The 18,424-nt window shown below is 33.0% G+C and overlaps 2 protein-coding genes across 4 annotated transcripts; both read right to left on the reverse strand.

Annotated features, from left to right (window-relative positions):
* Nucleotides 1–6,264: 6,264 nt before the first annotated feature.
* LOC101204145 (external alternative NAD(P)H-ubiquinone oxidoreductase B2, mitochondrial) lies at nucleotides 6,265–11,509 on the reverse strand. The gene is made up of 10 exons (XM_004146533.3): nucleotides 11,112–11,509; nucleotides 9,959–10,238; nucleotides 9,517–9,723; nucleotides 8,912–9,162; nucleotides 8,488–8,707; nucleotides 8,233–8,337; nucleotides 7,740–8,012; nucleotides 7,529–7,650; nucleotides 6,920–7,039; nucleotides 6,265–6,757 (listed from the first exon to the last, which is right to left on the reverse strand). The coding sequence occupies exons 1-10, from the start codon at nucleotides 11,198–11,200 to the stop codon at nucleotides 6,670–6,672; spliced, it is 1,755 nt and encodes a 584-aa protein (XP_004146581.1). The 5' UTR covers nucleotides 11,201–11,509; the 3' UTR covers nucleotides 6,265–6,669.
* Nucleotides 11,510–12,858: 1,349 nt separating this feature from the next.
* On the reverse strand, nucleotides 12,859–17,975 carry LOC101204384 (heterogeneous nuclear ribonucleoprotein U-like protein 1). 3 transcript variants are annotated; one of them, XM_004146534.3, is made up of 8 exons: nucleotides 17,662–17,965; nucleotides 15,354–16,117; nucleotides 14,997–15,185; nucleotides 14,813–14,921; nucleotides 14,626–14,684; nucleotides 14,390–14,537; nucleotides 13,618–13,899; nucleotides 12,859–13,210 (listed from the first exon to the last, which is right to left on the reverse strand). In XM_004146534.3, the coding sequence occupies exons 1-8, from the start codon at nucleotides 17,792–17,794 to the stop codon at nucleotides 13,107–13,109; spliced, it is 1,788 nt and encodes a 595-aa protein (XP_004146582.1). In that variant the 5' UTR covers nucleotides 17,795–17,965; the 3' UTR covers nucleotides 12,859–13,106. The 3 variants fall into 3 exon arrangements, with proteins under 3 accessions (XP_004146582.1, XP_011652991.1, XP_011652994.1); XM_011654689.2 differs by lacking the exon at nucleotides 12,859–13,210 and having other exon boundaries at nucleotides 13,760–13,899; nucleotides 14,347–14,537; nucleotides 17,662–17,975; XM_011654692.2 differs by lacking the exons at nucleotides 12,859–13,210; nucleotides 13,618–13,899 and adding an exon at nucleotides 13,938–14,283 and having other exon boundaries at nucleotides 17,662–17,975.
* Between the last annotated feature and the right edge of the window lie 449 nt (nucleotides 17,976–18,424).

The following is an 18,424-nucleotide window of genomic DNA, read 5'->3' on the forward strand; positions in this document are numbered from 1 at the left end:
TTTAAAATATTTTTCATTTACAATCATTTTCATTAGTGTTTTTATACTAATTAAGATGTTAAATTTATTTCAACCGTTTTGGAACAAGGTAAAATTCATATTAACATCTAATAATTATATATTGATTTGATTTATATTGTTGTAATGGTGGTAAAAAGAAAGGTATCATATGTATTGTGTAATTTGTAACTAAAAGAAGTTATTATTAATTTTTAAATTTGTTACTTTTCTAATCTAAAAAACGTAATACATTGATAAAAAGAATTGTTATTTCTGTGGACGTTTATATATATATTTTAATTATCTCATGCTTACTATATTTTTAGATTTTTCTCCATTATTTTTTAATTCAATAATAGCAGTCATCTCTCTGATTAATCCAATATATATATGTTGCACATGACAATTAGTTGGAATACTTCACATCAAATCATAGTAATTTAATAATTAAAACTTTATTCAGTTTTGTCCGGTGTAAATCATTATATTATCTCCTAATTTTTTTTTTATATATTCTCCAATTAATTCAATTCAATTTGCCACTGGAATAAAGTATAGTTAAAGAAAGCAAAAATAAACAAAAGGGTCTATTTTTTTTTTTATATAATTATTATTAATATTTGTTAATCCAAAGCTAAAAGCTTTTCATTTTGACTTAAGATTTATAAAATAATCTTTTTCTTAAAAATAATTTCTTTTTTTTAAAAAAAGCCGACTTTTTAAGTGATAAAATCAATTTAGCTAAAGACAAAAGGAGCCTCGTCAACTAAAGCAAACTATCTCAATTTAATAGAAAACATATATTATTAGTTTTTTTTGTAAGAAATCAATTAAAATAGTTAATGTGTCACTTACTTGAATTATGCACTAATCTCAGCTGCCTCTCTAATATAATTTAATTATTTGTGTATACTATAGTACTCCATAATTTGGCTGGTTATTATATAATGCTTTACGGCATTTTCTCCTCAAAAGGGCCAAAAAGAAAAAGAAAAGAAAAAGATTAAAAAAAAGACTATACTTTTTAGAATCTAATAAATAATTATAAAGTCTATATTCCATTATTTATATATAAGTTTTAATTAGAAACAGCAGTACAACAAGTTTTTTACACCACCCCTAAAGTATGGGTGTATTTCTGTCTAAACTTTTTGAGGCCTTAACCATAAACTTTTATCCATTAATAATTATCACATTTATCTCTCCCATCCAATTAATTTCTCAATTAATTCACTAAAGTTTTCAGCCCATTTGGTTTAATTTTATGTTTTTATTTTATTTTCTTTCCTTTTTATTGTAAATTTAACCTATGTTAATCAAATATTCAAAATTTTCTACTTCTATCAATATCCTTCTAATTTAAGCATAACACTTCATAATTTTGTTTATAATCTTTCAAAAAGATCTTATATACCAATGAAGTTAAATTTTCTTACTTAGTGGATGTATAAGACTAAATTTAATTGTTTCTAGCACCCTAATTCCTATCTTTTATAATAAATCATGTTAAAACTTGCTCTTCATTTCAAAAAAAACATCCGATTGATGTAAAACACTCAAATAGAGCACATGGTGATACTAGCTCTTTTCATTCAAAATTTTTTCTTCAACACACGGCTAGGGTTTAGACAATAAACCCCTTTGATTTTAGTCTTACTTTAACCCCTAAAAAAAAGTCATATCCATTTTTCTTTACAAATATTCTAAAATACATATCTTCTTTCTTTAGGTAAATATAGACTTTTTTAGTACTCCAAACCCTTTTAAGCACGAAAGCAACGCAAGGAAAACCCACAACTTTCATGGGGAAACAAAAGACAAAATGCAAGTGTGAGATGATCCATCGACTTATCAAAATAAAACCACAAAAAAAATCCCTCACGGACCACTCTCTTAAACATATAACCAATGTTTTGATATATCATTAGGTTAAAAAAAAACAAATATATATATAGCTTTCAACTTAGACCCCAAAAAGTGTAATATGACAGTCCTTAATTTGTCCCCACGCACACAAACCCATGTGAGTATAGTGAACAACAAAAGAATAAGAAGAACAAAAACATCAACTCCATTTCGACTTTGATGCCTTGAGTTAACCACACACTTTTCTCTCCTTTCCAATTTCTCAAACCCCTTTTCTCTTTTCCACTTTTGTGGAGTGCTCAGGAAAGTTCAACAATTAGGTTACAAAAAAAAAAAAAAAAAAATTGAAGACAAAGCTCTATATATATCTTCTTCTTCTTTTCAAAACCTTTATTCAATTTATTAATTATTTAAACAAATCCACTTTTATAGTTGAAAAAAAAGGCACTAAAAATAGTGGTGGAGAATATATAATTTTAAAGTAAAAGAAAAGAAAAGTGAGAGAGATATGTCTTAGGTTTGTTAAGGCGACTAATTGTGCGGCTAGCCAGCAAAAAAGAAGAAGACTATGTATTATCTATCTATCTATCTATATGATAATGTTAATTAATAATTAATACTCCAATTATCGTGCACGCAATTATCTAAAAAGTGTGTATTATTTATCTGAAATTAAGATATTATTATTTTTTTGGTAGATTAGTGAGTTGGGGCATTATTAAAGAGAGAAGAAAAAAAAGGTATAGTTTTAGAAATAAACTAATATATCTATATGTAATTTGATTTTGTATTGGGATCGTAACGTAGGACAGCATGTTGTTGGTGTGGGTTAATACAACAAATTAATTTGTTGTATGTATATATTAGATAATGTATATTTTTGTTTCTATGGCTCTTTTTGCAACATGTGCACATGCTTTCCTAACACTATTTATGGACCGCAAAAGCCTATATCCAACAACACATACAAACTTACACTAAATTATACTCAATTCACAATAAAGTTCCTATGTAACTCCATCAACTAAAGCCTTTGTTAAATACAAAAAAATTAGTTTCTTTTTCTTTTTAATATTTCATTTTCAAGTCAAATTATTTTTTTAGCAAAAATTGAATAAACTGTTTGATAACTACTAAAAACAGTACCTTCAAAGTTTCATTTAAACATTTTTTATTGAAAACTTTTGCTTTCTTCACTCTAAATTTGTATCAAACTTTTAATTCTTTGCTTGATCATTCTTTCCAAACATGTCTAATAACTCTTTATTAAACTTTAAACTATAAAAATAACCAACTATTGAACTGTTTTAAAGTTTAAGAAAATTTCAAATAGATTATTTCTTATATATATATATATATATATAAAGGAAAAGGAATAAGAGACAAATGAGGTTTGTTGGGATTGGCAACAAAGGTTGGCGAGGGAGAGTACAATAATGGGAAAATGGGATATGCTGAGAAATTGTTGAGTGGGGTGAAAGAAATATTTGTGTAATGTGGAGTTTGTATGGGGTGACATTTAATGAACCCTCCATATGCCATTTCGGCAATGTGTACATAGTAATTTAAGAGGCTTTCTAAGCAAAAGACAAATTAAAGTTTTGGTTTTCTTCCCCATCTCTCTCTCTCTTTCTCATGGGAGGGATATATGGGATAAGTGTGTTAGGTAAGAAAAGCTGGGTGGAAGAGAGAACCTTTGAGTAGGAAAGAAGTGAACTTCTTATAAAAAAAAAAAGAGAGAGAGAGAGACAAAATAACAGAATTACATTGAGACAACACTTCTATATCATATCATATCATATATGTATGTATGTGTATATATTGGATGGGTGTGCCTTAGCTTTGAAGATAAAAACGTTTGATAATATTACAAACACTTTTTTTTTTCACATCTACTTGTGAAAATCATCTACCTTTGCAAGCCCACACATTATGTGTCCAGAATGTAAAATCCTAATTGATTGCTTCATGCCTTGTCAATCATTTATAGGATTATTAGAATTGGCGTGACTATGAATTAAAAATGTTGTGGGATGTTTAGAATATCCAAATTCTTTTGTTCTTAATTAGTCATTGTCCTCACTATTATAAGCTTTGAAATCATAATTGACTTTTATTTTTATCTATCTTTTGCTTAAATACTTATTTTGAAATAGTTATGGATAGTTAAGGATAATATTATATTTCTAATGATGGAGACAATTTGTAAGATATACACATATGGACCAATCACACCGACAATTTTAATTTATAGCTTTTAAAATCACTTATATATTCAAATTAAAATTATTTTTCCCCTGAAATCTTTGGCGTAAAAGAAGAAATAAATTAAAAATTAACTTAATTTAATAATCCTATTTTGATTTAGGCACATATAATTTCTTATTATCCTCAAATTTCAAACACAAAAATTATAATAAAATAGTAAGCAAGAAGAAGAAGAAAGAGATTAAATTATAAAACTTAAAAAGAGAGTATACTCATATACAGACAAGCATGTAGGCCTCTATCGTTCTTTAAAGAAACTCTTAATTTCATTGTCATTGTTATAGTCAATTATCGATTTCATTAATTATAATTTTTATTTTTTTTATAAATATATAAGCCGCTTGAATCTCGTCCGTGTTCGATATCATTGTAGGTTTCTTGTGGTCGTGGCCTTTTACCCACTTCTCTTACTTTAGATTCGCTTTATTCAAGGAAACTTACGTAAAAACTTTTTCCATTGGTGGGGTTAAGGTGAAAAATCTACAACACTCTACTGCTTAAGTTTGCGAAACAAGTCTACAGTTCAACTGAACATATAAAAAGTAAAGTCAAACACCCCTTTATAGATTACTTATTCCTTCGCTTTGTGAGGTTGTCAAATGAAACTATAGATAGAATCATCCTCTAACATTGATCTCTAATTACGTGTAATGCTAATGACACTAATATTGTTTCTAGCACTCACGACTCTAGGATGTTAAATCAAAGAAATCAATTTGAGACACGTTTTCTCTTGAGCGTACTCTTAGAAAACTTGTATTTTGGGTTGCACGTATACTTTCAACTTTTTGAAAAACCCTAACATGTAAATTATATCCATTTTATTTTAATTCTTAAACTTAAAATTTATCTCAAAACAATCTTCTTTTCCCTTTCTTTTCTTCTTTTAATTACAAAAATAATGGAGTGGAAAATTGAATTTCTTACCCTCCATTGTCAGTATCATTTTAACCAAATATACTTTAACTCAAAACAACCTTTCTTAAACTTTTGTCCTTATATTTATAGAAAAAAAGTATTGAATTTATATCAACAAATTATAAATACATATATATATATATATTGAAAAACATAAAGACACACACACTATGATTTATGTAGATGTGCACTTTACACATTGTCATCTACCTCTACTAAACCTCACACCTTCAAATTTTATTTATAACCCTAACTCCCAAAATTTACTCATTGTACTGTATGTGTTTATATTATTATATATTTTTACTAGAAAATTTTATGTAATATTTTCTATTCATAAGATTTGTTTTGAAACAAATTTCAAATATAAAACTAATCTCATAGTTGGAAGATTTCTTTTTTTTCTTTTTTTTTTTGTTATCTCATATTATATAATCCAACCTAAAATATATGCTAAACTAGATGGGTGAAAATACACTTAAATTAAATCAGAAAAAGATGAAGCTAAAAAAGTGTCAAGAAGTTGAAATAAATACAAAAATTGAAAGGAAAGTTGAAATAAAAGCAAGAGATAAAAATCACATGGGAGTGATGAAAAGAGGAAGGCACCACCCGTATTTGCGGTTTTCTTTTTTCTCTTTAATTAATTCACAATGAAAAATGTCGAGCACGTGCATTCTGTGCCCATTGGGCCCCCAAGCAGAGTGCCCATAATGGGCCCCCATAACACAAACCCCGTGGCCCATTAATTAACCTAAACTAACATCACTTTCTAATATACAATTTCTTTTTGTGATTCAGTATACAATTTCGTTCGGGTTATCTCAATTTAGTTTACCACCTACCCCTTCGAATCATAATATTGCTGTTTTTGAATAATAAACTGTTTCTCTGTTCTATGTTTTCTTTTTTAAAAAAATAGATGTGTTTAGCTACTGACTGTACATGGTCATATGTAATTCAGAAAACAATCAATAAAGCAAAAAGTATATGCTAAATTTAAACAAATATAATGAAAGAAAATATGGATCAAAATGTGATTTTATCCTACATTATATACACAAAATAGAACTTGTCTCAAAAAGAACTTGCAATTTAGAAGAATGCAGAGATGAGGTACACTTTTCAGCTTTCACTACACTTTTAGCTGCGTTGACAGATATTGTCTAATTGTGCTCTTTTCAGAATAAGATTCTCCCATTTCACCACATATCTATAATGTGTATATATAAGATAACAATTCCAGGACAAAAACTGTTTTTTCTGTTATTATTTTCTTGGGGGAAAAACCCCCGCAACTGCAAGAATGGAGTACAAGTAAATCACATTTCACAAACTCAATACAAAAACTTACATCTTAAGCCGCAGGAACCATTTGAACAAAAGCTCACTACTAACAATGAACTAATAAAAATCCCAAAAAAACTAATCCCACCAAAATTATTATTGTACCATCTTTACGTATTTCGCTGATGAATTAGGTAAACTAAACTTTGTGTGTATGTGTATCATTAACCCATAATGTTGCAATGGCTCAAAAACTTAACTTGGGCAGCCAACACTAACAGTTGATCTTCAAACTCAAGCACCAAGACCAACTCCACAGTCACAATTGATTCATATGCGACTCGAATCTCTCCCGAAAATAAATCGCCTCGTCCAATCCGTAACCACTAGTGCTCTTGTACGCCAACTAACTTGCTTACTGAACATTGAGAGAAAAATCACCAAACAGTCAAGGTCAAAGCACATTTAAATGTAAAGTCAACAGGTGAGGTATCATTGGTTTTCCCTTCAGAAATAAGATAACTTTTTTCTTTCATTGAAGAGGTAGTAAGATAGATTTCAGGGTACAGAGGTGTTTCACCTTGCATAGACAGAGTACCAGAGCCACTGAGAGCTGTGGCCAATGGACACCCAATCCCCAGGAAGTTGTGCAGCTGTTTGTTCTCCACCCAATGGTGCAAATTGTCCAAGATGTTTGTACCTTCAAGGACGGTCGTACACAGTGAGCAAATCAGATTTTCATACCATTCCTTTCATTCACTAAGATTTAAATTTGAAATTTAACTGTCTAATAGTTCACATTGCGAATAATGTCCAAGAATGACATAGTATAAAACTGCAGCACACTGTAATATCTACCTGCCCTGGTCTATACCTAAAGGAAATATAATGATTTGATTTCAATTAGCGAGCCTGCATTCTCATAACAGTTCCGCAGGACTTGCATGTAACAAGGACAGCGGTCCCAGTAGATTGAATAACAACAAAAGGAGTGACTGAACTATTTATTGAGAATGAATTCCAATAGGTTAGACCTCTATAAGGTCAAATACCAATTAATTTTTCATTCAAATAAAAAGGCATTGAAAAAGAAATTGTCTTGTATTAATCACTTTTGGACTCCACAAGATTCACTTCAAAAGTTTTCACCTTTTATCTTTAAATCAACTCAAAAGAGAGAGAGTAGTACCGAAAGGCCCGAAAGCGGTGGCGTCCTGATCCCCTAAACCTAAGAGGACCTTCAGGATACTTTTCACACTCTTCCATACGGTTAAAACAATGGGCAAGATATGCACCTTGTTGCGCAGCCACCTAAGACAACATTTTAGATCAGTATAAAACATTTTCATGTGGAATTCAATCAGTATGCAATGGTATTGTGTCAATTATATATGGCAAACCTGCGCAGTAGCAGGAAGGTTTTTCATTTGAGAATCAACTTGGGAAAGAGCTGATTTAAACTCTTCAATGTCTAATTCGATAGACTCCTTTGCCACATCCCCTTTGGACCCTTTTAAAAGATCCACAATGTTGTGCATCTGCTTATTCTTCAAATATAGCTCCACCTGAGGATATCTTTCACATATGTCATCAATGACTTCTTGGAATTCTTTTACTGTAAGTGTCCCGGAATTGTCTTTGTCTGCCTTGCTAAATATGGCTGAAATATCCTCCTGTCGAGGAATTAAGAATAGCCAACAGCAGATGAGCAATGAGGACAAGAAAATTAAATAATTAGGGGAAAAAACTGGTAGATAGGTTACATAAAAGCAAGGCATGAACCCATGTGACTAAAATATAAAAAACCATTATACAACGTACACTACTATTTATAGGCATAAACACAAAAGAGACAGAAAACATGAGCCAAACAAAACGGAAAGGTGCACTGACCATGACTTTTCGTTGATTTATAGTAGCACAGTCACCAAGTGCATATACATTGTCACATCCCTCAACTCGTAGCCACTCATCGGTTGCCAAAGCACGCCTGTTAGCCTATACACATTAAAAAAATAAAAGTTATAAATGAGAAAGATGGTGAAGAAGAGATAATATTTGATTAAGTAAATTGATGAGAGAGAAGACAGAATTATTAGTCAGGTAGACTTGTAATATTGTTATGGCAAAGATTTTCAATAAACTAACCTGACCAATCTGTGTCATAAAGTCCTTTATGATTGGACGGGTTCCGATACCAGTTGACCACACAGTCATTCCATAAGGCATAGAAGATATTTCTCCATTCTTCATTTCCTTGGTAGAAATCTCTTTATCAGTTACCTTGATCACCATTGATCCTGTCTTAACATCAATACCATCTCTACGGAATTTTTCTTCAGCAAAAGTAGTAATTCTTTTGTCAAACCTGTAACAACACGAGAGTTTTTTAAATATAAGAAGTTTGTGAATATAAGTTTTTCATCCAAGCGGAAACTCCAATTTGATACTCCTGCCAAGTACATCTAATGTTACTTTCAAAATGATGGAATGATGGGGCTTGAGGAGATTCCGAATCTTTGAAGAAATACTAGGCACCAAACAGAGGAAAATGACAAAGGTTTAATCTTACATGTTCAAGATATGATCTCCTGCCTCAAGAAGAGTAATTTTTACAAATTCCTGTAGTCCAGGATATAATTTAACCAAGTCCTCATTAACAAAGTCATGAAGTTCTGCTGCAAATTCCACACCAGTGGGGCCACCACCAACAATAGCAAAATGAAGTATTTTCTTTCTATCTTCTTCATCCAAGGTAGGCAGGCTTGCCCTCTCAAAGCAATCAATTACAGTTCTTCGTATTCTCTGAGCATCTTCTACTTCCTATGAACAACTCAAAGTAATCAGTTATAATGAATAAGTAAAGAGACGCAGAAGAAGTCAGTGATTCACAAAACAATCAACTTCCACTGAGTTCTCAACTTCTTTCTCTAGTGAAGCATTTCTACCAAAAGCATTTTAAGTTGCATAAGTCCCATATAACCTTTTTAGTACTAGTATTGATGCTTATTAGTGATATATAAATTAAATTTGCCTTCAACCAATAGCTTAAGCTTTTCGGTGAATTGGTGATTTAAGACTGTTTACCACCATTACTACATGTAGTTTAGATAACTAAAATATTAAAATAAAAACCATCTACCCTTTAGTAATTATACAAGAGTTGAAGTGTATTACCTTCAAGAAATGGCAATTCTCTACAACGCCAGGGGTATTGAATGTATTAACTTGTGCTCCCACAGCTATCACTAGGTAGTCATAATCAACAACAAATTCCTTTTTCCCATTCAGATTGTTGTTTTCATTAGATCGGCAATAGAGTTTTCTATTTTCAGCATCAATCTTGTAGCACTCTGCTTCATTGAATCTAATGTCTACCCTTTTCTGATCAAAGGTAAAGCAAGAAGACCTTCTTCAGATTAACAAGACAGTACAAGCACCTAAAATGTGAATTAGGCGAAATGTAGAACCATACTCTCCTAGAAATGGTCATCAATAGTAGTGAATTTTAAACGTGTGAAAGTATGCTCACATGTTTTTCCTTCCCATTGTTTTCCAATCTTATAGCTTTCTTTAGATATAATCAATACATAGTAACAAATGCAGAGAAATCAATTACCTTCCTCACAAGGTTGCGAATTGGTTCAACAATGCTACGGGCTTCCACCGTACCACAAGTAACACTTGGCAATAATGGGGTGAATGCAAAATAATTACGAGGTGATATCACTTGAACCTCATAGGAGGGATCTTTAATATTCTTCAAGAAACTTGTTCCCGCCCAACCAGTTCCAAGCACTACCACCTTCTTCTTCTTCTCATCTACATTGGCTGTAGAAGCGATACTGGGTACACCATTGGTTGGGCCAGCATCGGCATATGCTACAAGGCTCCCCCCACTGCAGGAGAAAAGAGTGCATCAAAATCTGATTAAATACGTAAAATGAATAATATCTAATATGGTCATTTGTTAAACACGCAGTAGGCATAACGTGAATTTTTCCTCTCCCTAATGGGTGAGCCCAATTGAACATAAAAGATAGCTCCCACGCTCTGTTTGAAGTCCTAAGTGATGTACAGAGTATAGTTGAGCTCTTTTGATTCAAATCTTTAAGCAATGCTCTTAATGAGATGATGTTAGAGATTAGAACCAACTCTGCTTTAATGGATGCAGCTTTTTAAAGAATTGATTCGTCTACCCTTAGTTGTGAAAATTATTATCGGGGAAAGAATCAGCAGAGAAAGTTAATAGTGTATCCTATAGACTTAAAAGATGTAATTATCGAGTGAGGGATCCATACATCAGAATGAAATGTTTAATTTTTAATAGCAATGATATGTTTGATTTGCAGACACGGAGCAAAAAAGTTGGTGTCCCCCTTAGTTTATTATTTTTTTTAAAAAATAGATACAAGAACTTAAGATTTTGCAGTTTTCTATCTACCCCTGTTTTTAACTCATATCTTGGAAGTAAATCAATGGTGCATAATCCAAATTAATTCTGACACCAATTATATTTATACCGCAGAAATCCCAACTTTGGATTAACAGGAAAAAAAAAAGAAGCAGTCCCAGTCCAAACAAATAATGAAACAGGGTATGGTCGGTCAACATAATATTTACAACAGAACATATTCCATACAACAATTAACAAATAAAAGTAATTCCACAAAACAACAGTGAACCAGAACACAGGACCATAATAAATAATCTGACCTTACATTTAAACTATACAAACAAAAATCAAACCACAATTGGGAAGAAGAAGATACCTAACGGTGACAAGAACGAGGAGCCTGGAAATAGAAGGATGGTCGTGGAAAACTCTGGAAACTCTGGTAAAGAAAGTTTGGGTTGGCATTTCTTCGTTGCAAAAGGCGTATGTGATTCAGCCCAATAACTCAGGAAAATCTTGAGAATCGGCGTGATTTAAGAGAGAGAAGAGAAGTAGGTAGAGAAAAAGGAAGAGACGTGAGTTAGGTTCCGAGTGAATTGGGAGAGAGAGTCAGAGTCGGTGAATAACAATAAAAAAGAATGAGCAAAGAAATGGGAACGTGAACTGTGGTTTTGCGCTGGCGGTCGCTCCCATGTTCACTGACTTGGAGCGCAAGTCTGCATCTCTTCAAGCCGCTGCGCAGCCACCTTTTCCTTATTGTTTATTCCTTATTTCCTGGCACCTAAATCTAATATGCATTCTTAAATTGTTAAGAAATTGAAACTCAATATTAATATATTCGTTTTAGGTCTCAAGTTTCATCCTAAATTTCAAGATATTAAGAAAATAAACTTAAAGAGCTTTCCAAAAAGTTAAATCAGTATTTTCTTTTCTTTGTGATTTAGGTTATTGTTATTTGTTTATGAATGTGTGAAGTACTTTTAGGAATAAAACAACGTGAAACAAAGTTGGCATGAATGGACTATGGAGAGCTGTATCCGACGGCTGGTGTGCGTCCACTAATATAATATAGTTATTGACTATGACTATTGAGTCCCCTACCCCACAGGACGTAAGCCTGAATCAGCCACCCACTTTCTATTTCCTTTTATTTAAACCAAAGAGAAACAAATATGGGATTTTCTTCCATATTCTTCTTTGAGGATTATAATGCTGATGTCGATATTGATATTTCTGATTTTAATTTTACATGTGTTTCGAAAAGATGTTAGGAATAATCATACCTATTCATATTAAACCCTTTAATTTATGAAAATATCGACATTGTTTTCATTCTCACGTTGGTACCATTTTCTGATCATCCCATCAAGAGGAAATATTATTCCCTAAACTAAATATAAATTTAGGTTCGTTTTCCATATATTCAACGGTTCAAAACTTAATCATATTGTTTTTGTTTCCAGGATATTTCTTTCAACATCAGATGATTAATTTCTTTTACAATCCTATGACAAATGCATAAAAATAAATATAGTAATCACAACGAATTTATCAATACAATTTTTTTCTCTTTAAACAAAATGAGAAAATTCAAATTATAACCTCTAATCTCAAAATAAAAATATATCTATCTTAACCAATTATTCTACGCTTAAATTTAGAAAATATAATTTTCTTTAAAAAGAAAAAACTAAATTTAGTGCTAATAAGTTAACAATTTACTTGAGAAAAATATAAAGCAATGGGAGATGGATTTCAAAAAGTAGTACTAACATTTGAGAGTGATTTAGAAATACTAAAATTTGTCAGTCTTTTACCCAAATTTTAGGAATGAGAATTGCATTTAAAAGTGTAAACCTAATTACCAAAATAATCATCTTTGAAATGAATTTAAACATGGAAAAAGTAATTCTTACCAAAAATGTTTTTATTTTGTTGGTTGAAAGAAAAAATTAGTTGGGCATTCTTATACAAGTCAGACATTCAATTGCCATCACGTATGGTAGCCGAAGTTTGAACCGGAAGAGGGATCCAACATTCAATCTCCAATCCCATAAAAGAAAACGACAACTTCATAAGTCATAATAACTTGTGAGGTTGTATTTTATACGGTCTTCAAGATATGTGTAAACAAGTGCTAATATAGAGGAGAGCCGTAACAATCCATAACAACAATAACCCCTCAAAACCCTGGAAGTCATAAATATGTTGATAAAATTTACGTATGCATTAGTCATCAGCTGAAAAGATTGTATTTACAGTACTTACTGTTCATGCATGCGTAGATCAAAACTAGCTACAATTGTTCACCACATCGACCCTGTACATCGAAAAGAAAGACAATCCATGAACCCAGGAAATAGTCAGGAACTCAGTAGTACCTTGGTCGTGGGGAGGTATACCCTCTACCATCATAAGGCATATTGGAAGGAAATTGATGTGTAATTCTTGGTGGTGGGGTTCTATAAGGTGGACCTGAATATACAATAAGCACAGAATTAGGACTGATCAATAAGCACCCCTGATAGGAAGGGAAGAGAACAAGTTTACCATGCAAGAAAAAAAAATTGCAGTACAACAATGGACTTAAATTGGTCTAATGAAAGAGTCAGTTCCTTCTCCCCTACCTCGTCAAGGGGAAAAGAAATGGATACAGAGGTTGAAGAACAAAAAGAACTCAATCATCTATGAGTATCTGAATCTGACAGGTCAATAAACTATTTAATATTAACCATTCGAAGGACCTACAAAGTAAACAAACAGCCAACACTCCATCTAATGTAAGTAACTAGTAACATGCAAAGTGGCAAGATATTAATCCTTTGATTTTCTTGTTGGAAATATATCAGACTGTTAAGGGCGCAATCGACTAAAGAACTAACCAGTGGGTGGGAGTGGATGAGCTACATCAGTGTATTGCCCTTGGCACAGTTCACCCATCTGACGACTGTCTAGGAAGTGTCCACGTCCACCAATGCTGTAAGGATCAGTCCCAGGATAACTGTGAAGCAGATGGCCAGGGTACCTGGTTTCATCAATCAAACTCCCGTATGGTCCGTGAGGAGGAATAAACCTAGGTAAAGGAGAAGTCATATTTTCCTGATGTACTTCAGAAATAAATCTTGGAATTCCATATCTTCCAGCATCTGGCATATCTAGTCGACCTTAATATAAAGAATGTTTTAGAGATGTGAAAATAAAGTGAAAATGCAGCCACGGTTACTAACAAGCTTAATATAATGTTTGAATTCATATAGCATATGGGTAATTGGAAAAACATGAATAGGTGTGCAGATTGAACAAAGTATTTTTCTACTCGTCTCTTATCTCATTATATAACATAAGAGTCATGTTACTTTTAATGATATTGCACATATGTGTGTATGCCTGCTGAATTGAAAACTTACGGGAAAAAGAAAAAGATATGTTCACTCTACAAGACCAAAAGTAAAAGAGGAATATTCAACAGATAAATGGAATCTTCATGTAAACTGGTAGATCGAATGGTGTCAATAGGTAGCTGGAAGGTGAGAAGAATAATGGCTATGCTGTCGATTAATAGAAGCATGATCAGTAAAACCAGAAAAGAAAAAGAAAAAAAAAAACTCAACTCCACTGTTCAATCAGAGAGGCCAGACAAGAAGCAGAAAGCACCTTGGTCTCGAGATGAAGGTGAAACAAGAGGAGCAGTACTAGCTTTAGAAAATGATGTAAAGTCGTCACATGATTCAGATGGTAGAGCACGTTTCATCGCATCCAAACATCTTTGAGATTCTGGGCGATCAAGTTCTACAAATATAACCTAACAAAAAGAGAACATATTACAATGTTTACATCATTACACTTGCGCACAAATCCTTTATAGCTACTATGGGTGAAAGTGTAACTACCTCATCAAAGTACTCTCCTGATCCAGGTATATCCTTGCTAGTGGGCAAGATATAATTGGCTGTCATGATGACAATAATAGTTCCAGCGGTAAGCAACAAAAAATTAAAGTGACTACTATTTGCAATGATATATTTTTATTGTAGGTATGTGGAAAAACTTCAGTAGATGCAAGGATAGTTAACGGACCTAACATTTTATTCACTGCATCAGCTGGTACTTCTTTCCCCATTTCTCTAAATCTTTCAGCCGAGCGACGCTGCAACTCCTCCGGCTTTGGGAATACCACAACAGCAATCTAAAAACCAGAACGAGAAAATAATAATTAAAATATAAACCTGAATGATCTACCATCCAACCAACTTCTACATACTTTCTGGAAGTCTGCAAATGGCTTCAATTTCCGTTTACGAGCATGCTTGTAAACATTTGTTTGATCAATTATGTAATTACGAGGCACAGCGGCTGCCCTAGAGAGAAGTATATTGAAAATTTCAGTTGCTTGATCCATCAAACGATCAAAGCGTTCACCATAATTATGTTTTCGCAATAGACCTGGTAACTGTTAGAAAAATTCAACTCCAATCAGGCAGTCATGTGGCATAAAATGATCCCCAAAATGATATTAGTATTAGATAAACCAAGTGGGGGATAAAGAAGGAGAAGCAACCCCCACATACGTAGCTAGTATGTAATGCAGCATGAAGAGAGATAACTAACAGTTGAATACCTTCATTTGATCCAGAATTAGATTAGTCCCAAGCAAAATCTGGCGTTTCTCAGGATGATCATCTGCCCATTTCTTAGCCCATGTACTTTTTCCAGAAGCCGGTAGACCCACCATCATCATGACTTCACAATCTCTTACATTATTAAAAGTAGGTCCAAGCAGCGCATTGTTATCATCCAAAGCGCAGGCCCACGGTTTAAAGCCTTCTTCAGGAACAAGCCCCTCTTCAATGCTGAATTGCAACTGAACCTCAACATTCTTCAACAATACATGAGGGAAAAATGCTGATTCCCATCGACACTTTCTCAGTGGAGAATCCACCACTCCAAGGCCTCTTGGACCAGCATCAAATTGTATAGAAGTACCCAACCATTTTCCGTTTTTGGAAAATCCAATAGAGGCCAGAGGCTTGCTTTCAAGATTTACAGCGCAAACAATGGAATCACCAAATCCAAACTTTTCACCATAGTCAGAAAATTTTCCAGCATTTGAAAACTTTCCAGTACCACCAAATCCAAAACTTTGTATAGTCTCTCCAAGATTTCCCACTGGACTATCCCCTCTGGAAATGCCAACACGACAAAGATGCTGCTGATCTGGAGCAGTATCACTCATTTCAACTGGCTGTAAAGAGATAATCTTGCAACCAAAACAATATTTTCCACCAGTAATACCCACAGTGGTCCGAGCTCCTGACCAGCAATAAGCAAAACCTTTCTCATAAAGAGCTGATCCTTGAAGACCATCACTTTTGATCTCAAAATCTGGAGACAAAAATAGCAACGTGTATCAATATAAAACCATATTTTCAATATAAGAACTTGGAAACAAATTGAATCACTTCAATTGTTTGCTTCTTTGGTCAAAAAATAAATGTCTGCATGAATATGAAATATACAAAACCTCCATAGGATATAACAACAATACTTCCTAAATGGAGGCAACCAGATGACTAGGAGAGGTAATCATTTTCAAAACACGACTAGAAAAGTTCATATCTATGACGTCTCCCTTCCTAACATGTCTTAAAGAATCTTTTTGAAACCAACACTCTTACAAGACTTAGCAGATGCATCTTCGGCTTTTCACCAACAAAACAGTCAAAAATTTTACTACAATCTACAAAATGAACATAAAGCGAATTAATTGCCACTGCCAGACCCTCATGATTCCGAGTAAATATGCCTTCATTCTTAAGACTTCTTGAAAATTCCAACTAATAAATGTTTCGATAGATAAATATTCTTCTCATGAAGTGCCTAACTTCAATATATTTCTCTAGGCGGTTTTATAGGAGACAAAAAGCTCTCCAACCCAAATCTTCTGGTCCTATCAAAACTAACCGTTAGCATTTCAACCACGGCTAACAATCTATTGGAAACTGCAGAGAAGAATTCGTCTATTTTAACTTTTCTTTCAACCTCAAGGACATAAGCTTTGCACTTTGACCCACTAAAACTTAATTCCTCAAGGGATACGAAGGATACACTCAGTAAAATAATTGCATAATCAGGTATCGTGCACGGGAAGGTACGTAAAGAGAAAAGGAGAAAGAACTACTCCTATCCTACTATGATAAAGAAACTACCATTTGCAAGTCAAACTCTACAACCCCACAACCTGCATGGGAAAATTCTTCTTTTCAACCGGGTGGTGGAGCCTGAAACATTCTTATATATGGACAATTTTGACCTACAAACTTTCTATACCTGTAATCATTTCATTCTAAAAAATTGGGAGGTGCCCTAACCCCTATTTCTTCTTGGCTCCGCTCAAGTTTCAATTTATTTAGGATAGTGTCAACCCTCAATTTATAGAAACAAGAAAAACAAAATAATGTTTTCTGTTTTATGCTTTTTTCCCCCTCCTAAAAACTGTTCATTAAATATTCTTCTACAGAACATGTATTCCACATAAAACTATATGTGTTTTCCTAGAAAACCGCCCCCTTCAAAATTTTCCCCAAAGCTATGCTAAGGTCAGATGACGGTGAGTCACTGGAAAAGAAGTGCAGAAACCACATAAAAGAATGGCACCAACTGCCAATTAATTCTTCAAAACTTATAATCACCGTGTCAATTAATTTCAAAACTCAAAGGACATGCCTTTATTTTGAGCTTAGGACCTAAACCAGTAAATAGAAGCTAACTAGTATTCAAGTGACCAGAATATATTTTATTAACCGCTACATGTGAGACTCCAGCAAACAGGAGAGGAAAAGATGAGGAAAAGATCACAAGAAACTGAACATAATTGGGTCTTGAAGGGTTTCATTTCAATAGGATAGGCTTCGAGAGAGAAGAAATACCCAAGTCGCAGTCGGCAGGGTTGAGCACTACTGGCTGCTGCTTCTTAAACTCAAAAGCATCTGAAACACGGGCATTTTTGGGTTCCTTGGCCTCGTATTCGTCTTCTTGAAGACGGTGGCGTTTGGACGCCATTGCAAATCTGGAGAACGCGAAAGTAAAGGAAGAGAGTGTTACAGCGCGCTTGTTGCTGCTTGAACTTTTGTTCTTTGTTTATATAAGGAATAGGTGTAGCTGATTAGAAGCATGGTCAAATGCCAAGGAACTCCAAACTGACTTAAGAATTCAGTGCCCTTTTAATCGATCCACATCCCCATTTTTTTTGTAAAATACAAAGTTGAAAATCCCTATAACTTTGGGTGAATATCGGACCACTTCACACTTGTCAACTAGGAAGAAAAAAAAATCTCTTTTAAAAGACTATGACAAAAATTAGAAAGAAAAAAGAATATATTTTTTAAGTCCTTGAAAGATTATAAATCGAACATTTTAATCCCTATGTTTTAAAAAATGAGTTTACAAAGCCCGTCTGATTAAGAAAAATCAATAAATTTGATCAAGAGTATTGAGTTGAAAAATATCGATTTAATCTTTTCTTCTACTATAACCATAATATCCACCATGCCCGGATGTTTAAATCTTTTATTATATTATAACAATTTAAAATATCAATATTAACAGAAACATCAATTTCTAAATTTTAACATCTTAGAAATTTGCATGTTTATTTCAAGGACCAATTGAAACAATTTCTCATTATTTTAC

The sequence above is a fragment of the Cucumis sativus genome, chromosome 1 (genome assembly GCF_000004075.3).
Source record: "Cucumis sativus cultivar 9930 chromosome 1, Cucumber_9930_V3, whole genome shotgun sequence".
NCBI lineage: Eukaryota > Viridiplantae > Streptophyta > Magnoliopsida > Cucurbitales > Cucurbitaceae > Cucumis > Cucumis sativus.

What these genes read in the sequence shown, in the direction of transcription:
- LOC101204145 (XM_004146533.3), bottom strand. Translation starts at nt 11,200, where the DNA reads ATGCCAACCCAAACTTTCTTTACCAGAGTTTCCAGAGTTTTCCACGAC. An exon ending in CACCGCTTTCGGGCCTTTCG is followed by an intron (nt 7,040 to 7,528) that starts GTACTACTCTCT and finishes CCGTCCTTGAAG; the next exon opens with GTACAAACATCTTGGACAAT. An exon ending in TGGTACTCTGTCTATGCAAG is followed by an intron (nt 6,758 to 6,919) that starts GTGAAACACCTC and finishes CTCAATGTTCAG; the next exon opens with TAAGCAAGTTAGTTGGCGTA.
- LOC101204384 (XM_004146534.3), bottom strand. Translation starts at nt 17,794, where the DNA reads ATGGCGTCCAAACGCCACCGTCTTCAAGAAGACGAATACGAGGCCAAG. An exon ending in ACCTTCATCTCGAGACCAAG is followed by an intron (nt 13,900 to 14,389) that starts GTGCTTTCTGCT and finishes CTTTATATTAAG; the next exon opens with GTCGACTAGATATGCCAGAT. An exon ending in TCATCCACTCCCACCCACTG is followed by an intron (nt 13,211 to 13,617) that starts GTTAGTTCTTTA and finishes TTGTATATTCAG; the next exon opens with GTCCACCTTATAGAACCCCA.